This window comes from Zootoca vivipara, chromosome 15, assembly GCF_965207765.1.
Source record: "Zootoca vivipara chromosome 15, rZooViv2.hap1.1, whole genome shotgun sequence".
Classification (NCBI taxonomy): domain Eukaryota; kingdom Metazoa; phylum Chordata; class Lepidosauria; order Squamata; family Lacertidae; genus Zootoca; species Zootoca vivipara.
Genome location: NC_142598.1, coordinates 11,680,559 through 11,693,901, shown reverse-complemented (window position 1 = coordinate 11,693,901; position 13,343 = coordinate 11,680,559). Strand labels below are relative to the sequence as shown.

Genomic DNA, 13,343 nt, shown 5'->3' with positions numbered 1-13,343 from the left:
AAATAGCAATGACTTCAGCACTGTAAATACGCAGCACCAATAAAAGAATAAAATGCAGAGCTGCGTAGCGTCGTTACTCTGAAGTAGTCCACTCCGGCCACTGTGACACCCTCCCAATGAAGAAGTTGCTCCAATTGGCCCCTCCTTTGCTCCTTAGCCCTCTGAGCCAGGGCTCTTCCTCTGCAATAGTCTTCTACAGTGAAGTTAGGAGCCTTTCTATGTACCTGTCTGGCCTATTGCTCAGCAGCATGTAATATCCTTCGTGTTCTGGGAGTCAGTGGGTCCAGAGAGGCTGTCCTGTTGGAGCTGTGGGAGAGATGAAGGGTTTGGTTCCCCTCTGTCGTCTCTGTTAGAGTCAATCCAAACTGGAAACCTCATCACCCTTCCCTGGGCTGGGCCACCTGTCTACTTCTGCCTCTCTTTGATCCCTCATTCTTCCTGCTTCTAGCACCTCCCGGCTTGTCCCCTTCTCTGAGGTGTGGCCAATATCCCACCACCAGGATCCAGGATTTAAGTCTTCTTTTTCAGTGCCCTCCCTGGGGGGCTCTTGGGTGGCCAGCTCCCAGCACTCTTCTTCATCCAGCTAGCCCATGATATTGGCTATGATGTTGAACTTTTTCTTGCCAGTCCCATTCCTCTTCCCTTGTAAACTCCTTGGAGTGATAATTAACTTTGAAGGGTCCCATCAAAGCTGAAGTTCTGGCATCCTGGACAGGTTACACCAGTTTTACAAAAAGGTTGCTAGGACATCATCATAGCTAAACTGGTTTCCCTCCCATCGCTTTAGATTTACAAAGTGATGCAAGCAATACCTTATGGAGCTCCAGAAAACTTTCTGAGAAGTGCCCAAGGGAGAAGGTCTCCTTACTGCCTTTTAAGAGAGTCTGCAAACCAATGCAGGGGTTGCCTGCAAATTTGTCTGCAAATTAAACCCTCCTAGGTTTACCAAAAGCTGAGATACATCCTTCTAGTTCTCAAGAAAGCTTACAGGTGGAGGGTCCCTCAATTGGAACAAGGGGATATTAACTACCCAAACTGACAGCAACTGACAGCCCCTTGTTGTATAAGTTAAAAGGCTGGGTTATAATGAGAGACTGTGTGTACTTTAAGCTAAAGAAAAAGAGTGGGGGGTCTTGCCCACTGCAACCCACATTCTAGGTCACAAAAAAACTGCATTATGCAAGAGTAAAATTGTGCAATTTTTCACATTTTCAGCATAATTACTTTTTCTTCTGCTAGTGTTGAGGAAGAGCAAGGAGCTATCTAGGGTAGCAAAGCCACTGGAAATCTCAATCTGTAAAATCCTCTGGCTTCTGAGCTTTTACAAGGCTACAATCACATAACCACATGCTTGCCTTCATGAGCATAGGGCTAGAAGCTTGCTTTTTTAGAAAGAGAAAGCTGGCGCAGATCTTAGCCAGATATTCTCTGCTCAAAGCTCCATCTACAAAAGTTCTCCAAAGGCCTGTGATCAAGAAAGGTCACTAGACCACATAACACCAGTCTTGAAAGACCTTCATTGGCTCCCAGTACGTTTCCGAGCCTTTAAAGCCCTAAACGGCCTCGGTCCAGTATACCTGAAGGAGCGCCTCCACCCCCATCATTCTGCCCGGACACTGAGGTCCAGTGCCAAGGGCCTTCTGGTGGTTACCTCGCTGCGAGAAGCCAAGTTACAGGGAACCAGGCAGAGGGCCTTCTCGGTAGTGGCACCCGCCCTGTGGAACGCCCTCCCACCAGATGTCAAAGAGAAAAAATAACTACAGTACCAGACTTTTAGAAGACATCTGAAGGCAGCCCTGTATAGGGAAGCTTTTAATGTTTGATGTTATATTATGTTTATATATGTGTTGAAAGCCACCCAGAGTAGCTGGGGCAACCCAGTCAAATGGGCAGGGTATAAATAATAAAATTATTATTACTGTATTAGGGTTTACTCAGTAGCCTTTTCTTCTCTTGAATATATCCCGCAAGACAGCAGAGGTTTAGGATTAGAGAAACCTTCTCCTAGAGGGGCTACCTTCCCAGGTTGTCATGCCCCATCTGCCCCTCACTTCCCTCTACAGCACATGCAGAACCTGCCTCCTCCTCCTGATTATTACTATTACTATTACTACTGTATTACTATTATTTTATTTATACCCTGCCCATCTGGCTGGGTTTCCCCAGCCACTCTGGGTGGCTCACAGCATATATCAAACATAATAGAACGGCAAACATAAAAAAATTCCCGATACAGGACTGCCTTCAGATGTCTTCGAAAAGTCATATAGCTGTTTATTTCCTACTAGTGTCGTTCAGCCCGTTAAATAAACGGGCGCTAGAACATATGTGAGCGCTGTGCGGAGCACCGGATCGAGGAGCCGGTCTGCAGAGTCAGCGCCCAGCAATGCCGTGCTGGATCGAGGAGGCGATGCTCTGTGCGGCGTTACTGGGCGCTGACTCTGCAGACCGGCTCCTCGATCCGGCGCTCCGCGCAGCGCTGATCAGCGCCGACCCGGCAGGCCAGGTAGGTGGGGGTGGGGTGGGGAGAGCGTGTGTGTGTGTGCGTCCAGTCTCTGCGTCCAATCCCTGTGTCCGTGGGGCACATGCGCAGTAGCGCGGACATAGGGACTGGACGCAGAGAGTGGTCTCATCCACTCAATCTGCCGAAGCCTGTCTTCACAGGCAGGGGAAGTCCCTAAGTCACCACGGGTTCGAGACCCATTGGCTCCCCTCACCTTGCTTCGACAGGAACATGTAATTGGGCTGAGAGGAACATGTAATTGGGTTGAGAGAATTAATTGGCACTTCAGTAATTGTCTGTGAAGGGTTTTCATTCAAAAACAACCACGAAATACTAAAGTATTGTTAACAGAATATAAAGGTTTCAGCAGATTGCATAAGACGTTATCGGGTTGGCATTTCTGCAAATGATGCCCAGTGAAGCAACCAAAAGCATCTACAAAGAAGGGATTGTGCCTGACCTATTGAACATGCAAGCAGCTTAAGTTGCATACCGAAATATGAATTGGAAGCCTTCAGCCGCTGGGTGACCTCGGCTAATTTTAATGCAGCAGAAATGATTGGACCTAAATGTCAAAGCAGAGACCACACAAACACCTGATCCTTATCTAAAAGTAAACAAACAATGGCTCAGAAACCCCTGTCGCTAACACCCTGCAATAATAGCCTGCAGAAACTTGCAGAAACAAGTCCTCAGTGGCGATAAGTGAAAATGCTGTGGGTCAAGAACCCTATGCAAATTCTTTCACACCCCACCTATTAATGTAACCTATCATTTTCTCTTTGAGGGAAAGGGAAAACACTGGCTTCTGTTTTCTGTGGTGCCATTGGTGAAATCAGAAAGGTCATTCATTCATTGAATTCCCTCATGCATAACATGCGCTGCTCACTACATCTATTTACGAGAGAAACCAGCCCAGACCCAAACAGGAAGGCTAGGGGGAACGAGCTATGCTTGGCCAAACTAAAGGACCGCGATCTGCATATCATAATACAGTATATAGGCACCAATTTAGAAATAAATACTATAATTTGAACAGATATACGTCTCACCATAGTGGGGAAGGCACTACGGAGGAGATTCGTCTGCCTGCTTAGTCTGTTGACCAGACTTGGACTGAACAAATAGAGAACACCTTCAAATAGAGGACCGCCCTCTGTAAAGTGGGACACTTAGCAGACACATGAAAAGACCTAGTGCCCTTCCCTCTTAGCCACAGGCTGTTGGACAGCACAAATCATTTATTCAGTAGAAATAAGGTGTGTGTTTTTTAAATTATAAATTTATTTAATTTTCAAATTTACAAACCATCACCGAGCAACCAAAACAAAAAGAGAATTCCACCAATTCCCATGGACTCTCCTCATGCCCTTTGTGGGTCCTTATGTTAACTTTTTTCTCCTACATCTTCTCTTTTGATCCAGTTCTCTTAAGTTTCCCTTACAACCATAGTCCAACATCCAACCACAAACGTCATTCCAGTCCTACTGATAATTTTAATTGTTTACAATGATTTTAAGATAAATTATATATTTTCCCCATTCCTTATTAAAATTTTGATCTTCCAGATTCCTAATTCTTCAGGTCATTTTTTTGCCATTTCTGCATAGTCCATCAGTTTAATCTGCCATTCTTCTCTTTGGGGGAATGTGTCTTCTTTCCATCTCTGGGTTCATAATATCCGGGCAGCAGTGGTCGCATACATAAAAGTCTGTTCTGGTGCCTTAGTACAGGGGTTCCCAAACTAAGGCCCGGGGGCTGGATCCAACCCAATCGCCTTCTCAATCTGGCTCACGGATGGTCCGGGAATCAGCATGTTTTTACATGAGTAGAATGTGTCCTTTTATTTAAAATGCATCTCTGGGTTTTTTGTGGGGCATAGGAATTCCTTCATTCCCCCCCCTCAAAAAAAAATAGTCCAACCCCCCCAACGGTCTGAGGGACAGTGGACTGGCCCCCTGCTGAAAAAGTTTGCTGACCCCTGCCTAGATGTTCAATGGTGGGCTTGCTCCTACAGCTCCAACGTGGACCCCTTTTCACCCTAAGCCAGGGGTCCCCAGACTTACCGGGCTTTGGGCCGGAGGGCGGGGGAGTGCGCGCGCAGTGGGCCGGAGGGCGGGGGAGTGCGCGCGCATGCGCACACGCACACGGTCGGGGGGAAATCGCTGGAAATCGCTTGTGCGCATGCGTATGGGCCTCCCCCGACCCGGAATTGCACCGGAAATGACCTCTTCTGGGTCGGGAGAGGCCCATACGCATGCGCACAAAGGATTTTTGGCGTTTTTTTTCCGATTTTGAAGATCGCCGCCGCGCCGCGCGCCGTAAGAGCGGGCGGCGGCAGCGGGCGGTGGGGGTCGTCGCGGGCCGGATTGGGAGGCCAATTGGGCCGCATCCGGCCCGGGGGCCGTAGTCTGGGGACCCCTGCCCTAAGCTCTCAAGGACCACCTGACACTATGCCTTGCTTCAGGACAGGTATGCTCTTCTCCCTTTCTTGCTTTCCTTTTTGTGTGAGACCTACGACAAATGTCACTCACTCACTCTCTCTCCTTAGGTATTTGATAGAGGTGTTTCTTCTACTCTTTGAATCAAGGTGTGTATGAGTTGCTACCTGCTTATATTGCCGCTTTGTTGTCCAAAGCAGCTTCCATATACAGTCATACCTTGGAAGTCAAACAGAATCCATTCCAGAAGTCCGTTTGACTTCCAAAACATTCGGAAACCAAAGCACAGCTTCTGATTGGCTGCAGGAAGCAGCATCGGACATTCGGGTACCAAAGAACATTCACAAACCGGGACACTCACTTCTGGGTTTGCGGCGTTCGGGAGCCAAAATGTCTGAGTACCAAGGTGTTCAGGATCCAAGGTATGACTGTATTCTGTCACACTCATTTCATGTAATAAGCCAGGCATCCCCAAACTTCGGCCCTCCAGATGTTTTGGACCACAATTCCCATCTTGCCCAACCACTGGTCCTGTTAGCTAGGGATCATGAGAGTTGTAGGCCAAAACATCTGGAGGGACGCAGTTTGGGGATGCCTGTAATAAGCCAACCTTATTCCTCTTGTGAGTGAACTTCTTGTGGGCATAAGGTTAAGGGCAAGCACATATTCAAAACAAATGTATTTTAAAACTCTTAGCAAAAGGTTCTAAACCTCTTAGTCGTAGATGCAGGAATGAACGCGAGTGCTGGACACATGTGTGGGTTCAGATTCACACCTGTTACCACCCTATTTCTACTGGGTCAAATACATGCTGGAAATGTAAGGAAAAATTGGGCACCTTCTACCACATGTGGTGGACCTGTAAAGTATTAAAATAATTTTGGGAGATGATATAAAATGAACTGAAAAAAATGTTTAAAACAACCTTTTCTTTAAAAACCCCCGAAGCTTTTCTTCTAGGAATTGTAGGTGCCGAAATACTAAGGCAGGGGTCAGCAAACTTTTTCAGCAGGGGGCCGGTCCACTGTCCCTCAGACCTTGTGGGGGGGCCGGACTATATTTTGAAAAAAAATATGAACGAATTCCTATGTTCTTCCATGATATTGCACAAACATTTAGACCATTGCAGTGCATAGGTGTTTCCATGCTCTGAAGGGGAAAAGGGGAAAAGGCATGTTAGTAAGTGGCCTAGCCAGCTTCTCAGGACACACCTGCCTCTGTCCCAAAGCCAGATTGTTTCACACCTGCTGTATTTGACTTTCCTCCCCTGTTCTCTGTGTGAGCCTCAGGTGGCGGATCATATTTCTTAAATGCTGGGCAGAGAGGCCACTTGAGAGTCACACGCCAGGCAGAATGAGGATATAAAATGAGGATCAGATAAGCTGAGAAGCAAGTTAAGGGAGACGTCAGTCCTCCCTCTTCCAAGTTCCTGCTTGGACATTTGCGGTGCCCCCTGCAGGCAGGTCTCCACAGATATGTGGCTCTTCCTCATTCTCAATGGCCTTGCTCCCTTCCTCGAGTTAGCTGGTGCAGATGACTCCGTCCCGTAAGTTGTTATGTGGTTGGAAGACCTGTGATCTCTGGGAAACAGAATTATAGAGGACATGACTGGGAGGGAGAAGCTGGTCCTTATGAATTCAGAGTTGTGAGGGCCATGAAGGAGTATATTGAGCGGGGGGAGGGGGCTGTTAGGGTGAATGTATCACAAGGGGAAAGAACAGGTGGAAATTTGTGTCAGTGGTTAAGAAAGGAAAAGCAGAAAGGCTGAAGGAGGCACCTGCCTGCAAGGGAGAATGAAGGAGTGAGGTTAACCAAGAGGGAATGCTACGTCGTGACAGTTGCTGCCTTTCCTGGAGCAACTTACAGACTTCTGAGAGGAAGCTCAAAGTGGAATTTCATGAGGAAGAAAAGTAGAGTTGCTACCAATTTTCAGCTGTTGAAACATTTGGAGGCAAATTTGGAGGTTCCGATTTGAGTGAAACATTAGACGACTTTCTGAGGGAAGTCAAAAGTTGTAATGGAGATTATCAAAAGAGGTGGGTTGTTTGTTATGTGTTGTCCAACCATGTACCTCTTTTGAGAATCTCCGTTACAACTTTTGACTTCCCTCAGAAAGTCTTCTGATGTTTCACTCAAATCGGAACCTCCAAATTTGCCTCCGTGTTTTTCAACCTTGGGTCCCTAGATGTTGTTGGGCTACAACTCTCATCATCCCCAGTCAGCTTAGCCAGTGGTCAGGGATGAAAGGAGTTGTAGCTCAACAACATGCGGAGACCCAACATTGAAGAATACTCCCAAGGCTCGAGAACAGTGATGTAGCAAGTAGGCACAATGGCAGAGACTCATTGGGCTTTTCCACACTTCCTCTTGTCCCATGGGGGAAACTGCTCTTTAGCGCTCAATCAGAGCAAACAGCAATTCACATTTTCCTGGATTGCCATTTGTTCTGATTGATCACTAAAGAGCTGGTTTTCCCTGGGAAATGAGTTGGGTAAGGGGGAAACCACTTGGACCTGTGCTTACTAGGCACAACACAAGCAAGAGTGTGGATGAGCCCAATCAGATGGACCCCTGAGACAAAGCAGTAAATGCAGTTTCCTAAGCAGAATTCTAATGAAGGGGCAGCTTTGTTCATTCTCCAGTTCATTTGAATACAGTACATGGAGCTGCATTATAGCATCAGACTGTTGGTCCAAGACTAGCATTGGCTACTCTCATAGCGGCTTTCCTCCAGAGCCTTGGACAGGCGCTAGTTCTTCACCAACTCTGCTGCACAAAATCTGTTCATCTGAAGAGTCTTGCAACTAGGAAAGTGCAGATGCTGTTGCTGTTCTGTTTGTTGTTGTGGTTACACAATTATTAATTATCCTGCCTTTCAGAATATAAATCCTTCCAAGGTGACTCATAAATTACGGTATATTGAGTACCACTCAAGTCTTGTGATGCTGTAGTTTCACAGCGTTGCTCAAATATTCTGCTATTTTCTCCATACTATCATGCTCACAGAAATTCAATAAACCCTATAGGTGTCAGAACAATTTAACCTCTCTTTCAGCATTGGAATCAGACATTTGGACCCACTACTTTTAAACCTTACTATGCCTGTATAGTTTTATCTGTGAACAGATGCCAGTGTTATGTTTTGATCCACATATTCCTGTTTTCTCTGTATGCCAATAAAGGTTGATTATTGATTGAGTTACATTAAAATAAAAGTAAAAATTAAAATACAATAAACAATAATCAGCATGTGCAAAACCATCATAGGAACATAGGAAGCTGCCTTACACCAAGGCAGAGTGCTGGATTTCAGGCAGGAATGCCCTTTAGAGTGCAAATAACTGGACCAATTGCCTGCAAATAATCTCTCTCCCTAAAGAAAGGTATGTTCTTGTTCTCGTCTCTCCCTCTCATCTTCTGCATTCAGGAAATACATGCTGGTCCTTCCAGCCCGTCTGAACTACCCATCCAGTGAGAAGTTGTGCCTGGACCTGGGTGATGTGGAAACCTCTGTAGTGCTCAGCATCACCTTGGAGACTAAGAACAAGACCCACGTTCTGCTGGATGGATTCAGATGGCATGAGAAACAGCTGAAGTGCTTGACTTTCGCAGTGAGTGATGTATATCAGTAGTAAATCTGGTCTGAACGCATGAAAAATAATAATAAAGTACAGAGTATAAATCAGAAGAATCAACTGGGCTGCATCAATAGGAGTATAGCATCTAGATCAAGGGAAGTGATAGTACCACTGTATTCCGCTCTGGTCAGACCTCACCTGGAGTACTGTGTCCAGTTCTGGGCACCACAGTTCAAGAAGGATACTGACAAGCTGGAATGTGTCCAGAACAGGGCAACCAAAATGGTCAAAGGCCTGGAAACGATGCCTTATGAGGAACGGCTTAGGGAGCTGGGTATGTTTAGCCTGGAGAAGAGAAGGTTAAGGGGTGATATGATAGCCATGTTCAAATATATAAAAGGATGTCATATAGAGGAGGGAGAAAGGTTGTTTTCTGCTGCTCCAGAGAAGCGGACACTGAGCAATGGATTCAACTACAAGAAAGACGATTCCACCTAAACATTAGGAAGAACTTCCTGACAGTAAGAGCTGTTCGACAGTGGAATTTGCTGCCAAGGAGTGTGGTGGAGTCTCCTTCTTTGGAGGTCTTTAAGCAAAGGCTTGACAGGCATATGTCAAGAATGCTTTGATGGTGTTTCCTGCTTGGCAGGGGGTTGGACTGGATGGCCCTTGTGCTCTCTTCCAACTCTATGATTCTATGATTCTAACTGTGCTTGTGCAGAATGGTGTCCTTTGATCTGTACAGTGTTGCCTCACCTCTGACACTGATTAGCTGAGCTAGTGTGATGTCATGGAGTGCACAAGAACATTCCACCTGCTCAGGAACGTTTTTAGAATTTTTGTAGGCCAACTTCTAAGAGGGCAGGAAAAAAGTTGTCAGTTTGACCGAGAGTAGTGGAAACGCTAACCTGAGGATAGGAAGAGGTGGCAGCCCCCTGTCACTTACATGCTTCCTCCTGTAATTATTTGAATTGTACCTCATTATATAGACTGTAGTCTCCTATCACTCCAGTCTGCGCTTGCCTGAAGAGATGCTAGGAGTAGGGCTTGATATTATTGTATTGTATTGTATTGTGCAGTGTTCCTGCCACAGAGTGGATGAGTCCTTGCTGCTCAAAGAGTGTCCCTTCAAAAGGGTTCACTCTTTCTTTTCAACATCCAGTGACACAAGGCTCAACACAAAGCAAGAAAAGAGGCAGAACCAGCCTCTTTTACAGGAGTGGTTTACAGGAATGAAAACATAAAACCATTGAAAGGTTAAAAACAGACATCAATTAGCCGTTGTGGAAGAACGTATTCTTAATTGCCTATATAAGCCTGTTGGAATAGAAAAGTGTTCAGCAGGAATGTGGAAGTTGGCACAGAAGGTGCACATCAGCACACAATGAGAATGAATGAAACAAGTTTTAAATTAAAGGCACGGTAACCCTTTAAAGCATGGAGTGCTTTGTCTACCACACAAAACAGGTTGACACTGCAATTGTACTTTAAAAATCACACACGGAAATGCTTTGGTGACAGCCAAAGCCCTGTCCATTGGGGGAGTCATTGTGGTTTGGTGATAAGGGTGTTGCTTTTGGCTGTAGAAGTGTCCGGCTCACAGCTCTGCTCATGATTCTTCTATGATTCTATAAGAATGCTTCTATGATTCTATAAGAATGCTTTGATGGTGTTTCCTGCTTGGCAGGGGGTTGGACTGGATGGCCCTTGTGGTCTCTTCCAACTCTATGATTCTATGATTCATCCATGAAATACACTGGGTGGTTGTGGCTCAATCGCCCTCCCTCTCAGCCTACTTGACTAGGCTAAACTGCAACAACCCCATAGATGCTGCTTTGAGTTCCATTCAAATAGTTAAATCATGCTCCCATATGGAGGTCCAGTGTTCAGATTACTGGATCCTGCCGATCCTTCCCGCTACAGTCTCTCTGTCATGCTGCCCTTTGTTAGAAGTCCAGGACAATAGGAAACATCTGTGGGGGGTTTGACCTGTGTTTGTCACTGCCCTCCACCGCCACCCCATTCTCTCCATTTTCCTGCTCTTTCATTCACCCTTCCCTTTCAAATACATGCATTTAATTCTTCCTGGATTGGGGGATCCTGTTAACGCTAAATGACTTGTGTAAACCAGGTACCATCCCCTGCAGATGGCTCGGAGGAAGTTGCTGCCATCCGACTTTCTGATGCCCAGGGGAAGATAGATGAGCAGAAGCAGGTTCTTATTCAGAAAGCGGAAAGTGGCACTTTTCTGCAGACGGACAAGCCCATCTATTCTCCAGGACAAGTGGGTAAGGAGAAAAGAGTCCCTAGGGCTGGCGGGCTGGCAGGCTGGCTCTTAATATGTAAGCCGGGCTAGTGGCAGGCACTTTTGATAGTAATGTGATAGTAAAAGAGGGCATACCCTCCTTCATTTTGGGGCCATGGCACCACTGGTTACTGCAGACCTGTGCGTAATCCTAATGTATGTGTTTATATATCTCTCCATTAGAGCATGTTACAGATATGAGGCAACAGACTCCATTAGGGAATTGTAGAAATCAATAAATGGTGGGATTTTGATTATTTGGGAATATGAAGGGAAAATACAAGCTGCAGAGGAATTCCTGGGTTACCCCAGCCCCTTCAATACATTAAAGCAGTGGTTCCCAACAGGTGGTCCGCGGACCCCCAGCTATACCAGAGGGGTCCGCAAGATGCTATTAGAATAAATTATATATTAAATATATTTTGTACGATAACAGATTTTTTGTTTTGGCCGCTTCCTGCATGAGCAGAGTCTAGCGCAAAACTAGAATTAAATAGAGGCAGTAGTTCTGCTGTATGCCGTTAGGTGGCGCTTTACAAACACTACTGTTTTGCAAAGAGGCAGCGTGCGCATTCTACTAACGCTCACCTCCCCAAGATGCTTTGCGCGTGTCAGCTTCATTTGTGCGCTACTGCGCATGTACCCTGTCTTCTCCATTCCCCTCCCTCCTCCCTGGCGCACGCTGCCTCTTTGCAAAACAGAGATTTAGGATTAGGAATTAATTAATTAAGATTTAGGATTAGGAATTAATGGGGGTCCTTGTCACAATAGCGGTTCGATGAGGGGTCCTCGAGAAATTTTTGTTGGGAACCCCTGCATTAAAGGATAGTAAGACATCAAACATTTAAAAAATCCCCTAAACAGGGCTGCCTTCAGATGTCTTCTAAAAGTCAGAAAGTTGTTTATTTCCTTGACATCTGATGGGCGGGCATTCCACAGGGCAGACGTGACTACCAAGAAGGCCAAGAATGGCCAACTTAGTACCATTGAGGGTCACTGGCAATGCAAGAGAACTGTGCTTGCCCTTGTCCTGAGTTATGAACAGAGACAGGTGATTTGGTAGGTTGTCGGGTTAACTGGGCGTGATGTCCTTGGAAGAGTTTGGGGCCTTAACAGGAGGCTTGGGGGAGCTGAAAAAGGATGAGAACAATCTTGGCTGGTGGGTGGCAGGCTGGGAGAGATACCTTGGGCTCCAGCACTGCACTGTTGTGGGGAACGAGGCCGTCTCGTAAGATCTGCACTTTAAGAGGATCATTTTGTGCATTTGTTCTGTTGCAGTGCAATTTCGAATCATCACCCTGGATGAAGGATTTATGCCGTTGGCTACTGAGGTAAGAAATTTGAACAGGGTGCGGGGAGGAATAAGCAAAACAAGATGGGAATGACCTGGGCTGGGCACTTCTCCACCATTTAGTATATTTCTCCTCACCTGAGTACAAAAGTATTTAGTGATGAGTGCAACAAATCTGTGCGTAACAAAACTCTAGACAGCCACTTTACTTAAAGAAAGTCTGCTCTGAGAGCAGCTTGTGCTTGCATGTAATGACCGGTGGTGCATTTAGGAGTTCCCAATCCACAAGATTTTGCGGTTTTTTCATAGCTTCTATTTCGGTGAAGGAGAGAGCCCAGCTCTTTCTTGCAAACTTTCTTTCTGGCCCAGTTCCAAAAACAGCAAGATTGTAGGGTGTTTTTTTTTTTTTTGTAATCGCTAGAAACACGAGCTGGCAATGTGCTCATAGTGATAGGAATGAGAGGAAGGTTGAACCAACCTCCCAAATGGCTCCTTTTTTTATTTATTTCCCACGCACTAGATTTAGAATCCGTGGAGAAACCGTTTGTCTGCACTCAGAACAGGTCAAAAATAAAAAAATAAAGCACCAACAAAGTTCAACAGATCCTCTGTGCTCAGTTTTCTGAACACCTGACAGCTTTAGGGAAGCTAAATAGGGAATCTTCAGTGGCTTGGCATGACATTGTAGCTATGGCAACAGTATGGGATGTTCAGGAAGTTTCTGAATGGCTGGGATTCATAGACGGCATAAAATCCCAGAGTGTAGAGGCCGGGGTGCCATTTTATTCCAGATACTGTATTAGAAGTGGGGGAGCAAGAATATGCCTTTCCTCCTTTCTGCCTGCCTAGGAACCTGTGTTTGCAAAAAAAAAACCAAAAAAAAAACCCCTTATCTGTAATTAAAGGCACCTGCTCATCCTTTGCATCTACAGGAGTGGGTAAGCTGCAGCTTTCCCAATGTTCTTGGACTCCAATTCCTGTCAGCTCCAACCAGCACAACCAATGGTCAGAAACGGTAGGAATTGCACTCCAGCAACATCTGTAGGGCCACAGATTTTCCAACCCCCTCCCCTAACTTGAAGAGTTGTAGGATGTCGTTGGACGTATTACACATGCTGGAGACTAAAGGGATTGCCTCTTTGTTTTCTTTTTCAGCATCAGCTGGTGGAGTTGCAGGTGAGCACCCTCACGTTTCCCAGGGATCTTCTTCGGATGTACAGTAATT

The 13,343-nt window shown here is 45.9% G+C and overlaps 1 protein-coding gene across 3 annotated transcripts in view; it reads left to right on the top strand.

Moving 5' to 3' along the window:
- The window catches only part of A2ML1 (alpha-2-macroglobulin like 1), a 98,609-nt gene that overhangs the window by 41,889 nt on the left and 43,377 nt on the right, over positions 1-13,343 (top strand). For 2 of the 3 annotated variants that reach the window (XM_060268975.2, XM_088658797.1), the window contains exons 1-5: positions 6,299-6,490; positions 8,372-8,555; positions 10,654-10,810; positions 12,106-12,158; positions 13,274-13,294. In XM_060268975.2, coding sequence (XP_060124958.2) covers positions 6,420-6,490; positions 8,372-8,555; positions 10,654-10,810; positions 12,106-12,158; positions 13,274-13,294 — 486 coding nt within the window. In that variant the 5' untranslated portion in view covers positions 6,299-6,419. Of the gene's footprint in view, positions 1-6,298; positions 6,491-8,371; positions 8,556-10,653; positions 10,811-12,105; positions 12,159-13,273; positions 13,295-13,343 lie in introns of those variants that run through there. The other variant, XM_088658798.1, reaches the window with a different exon arrangement.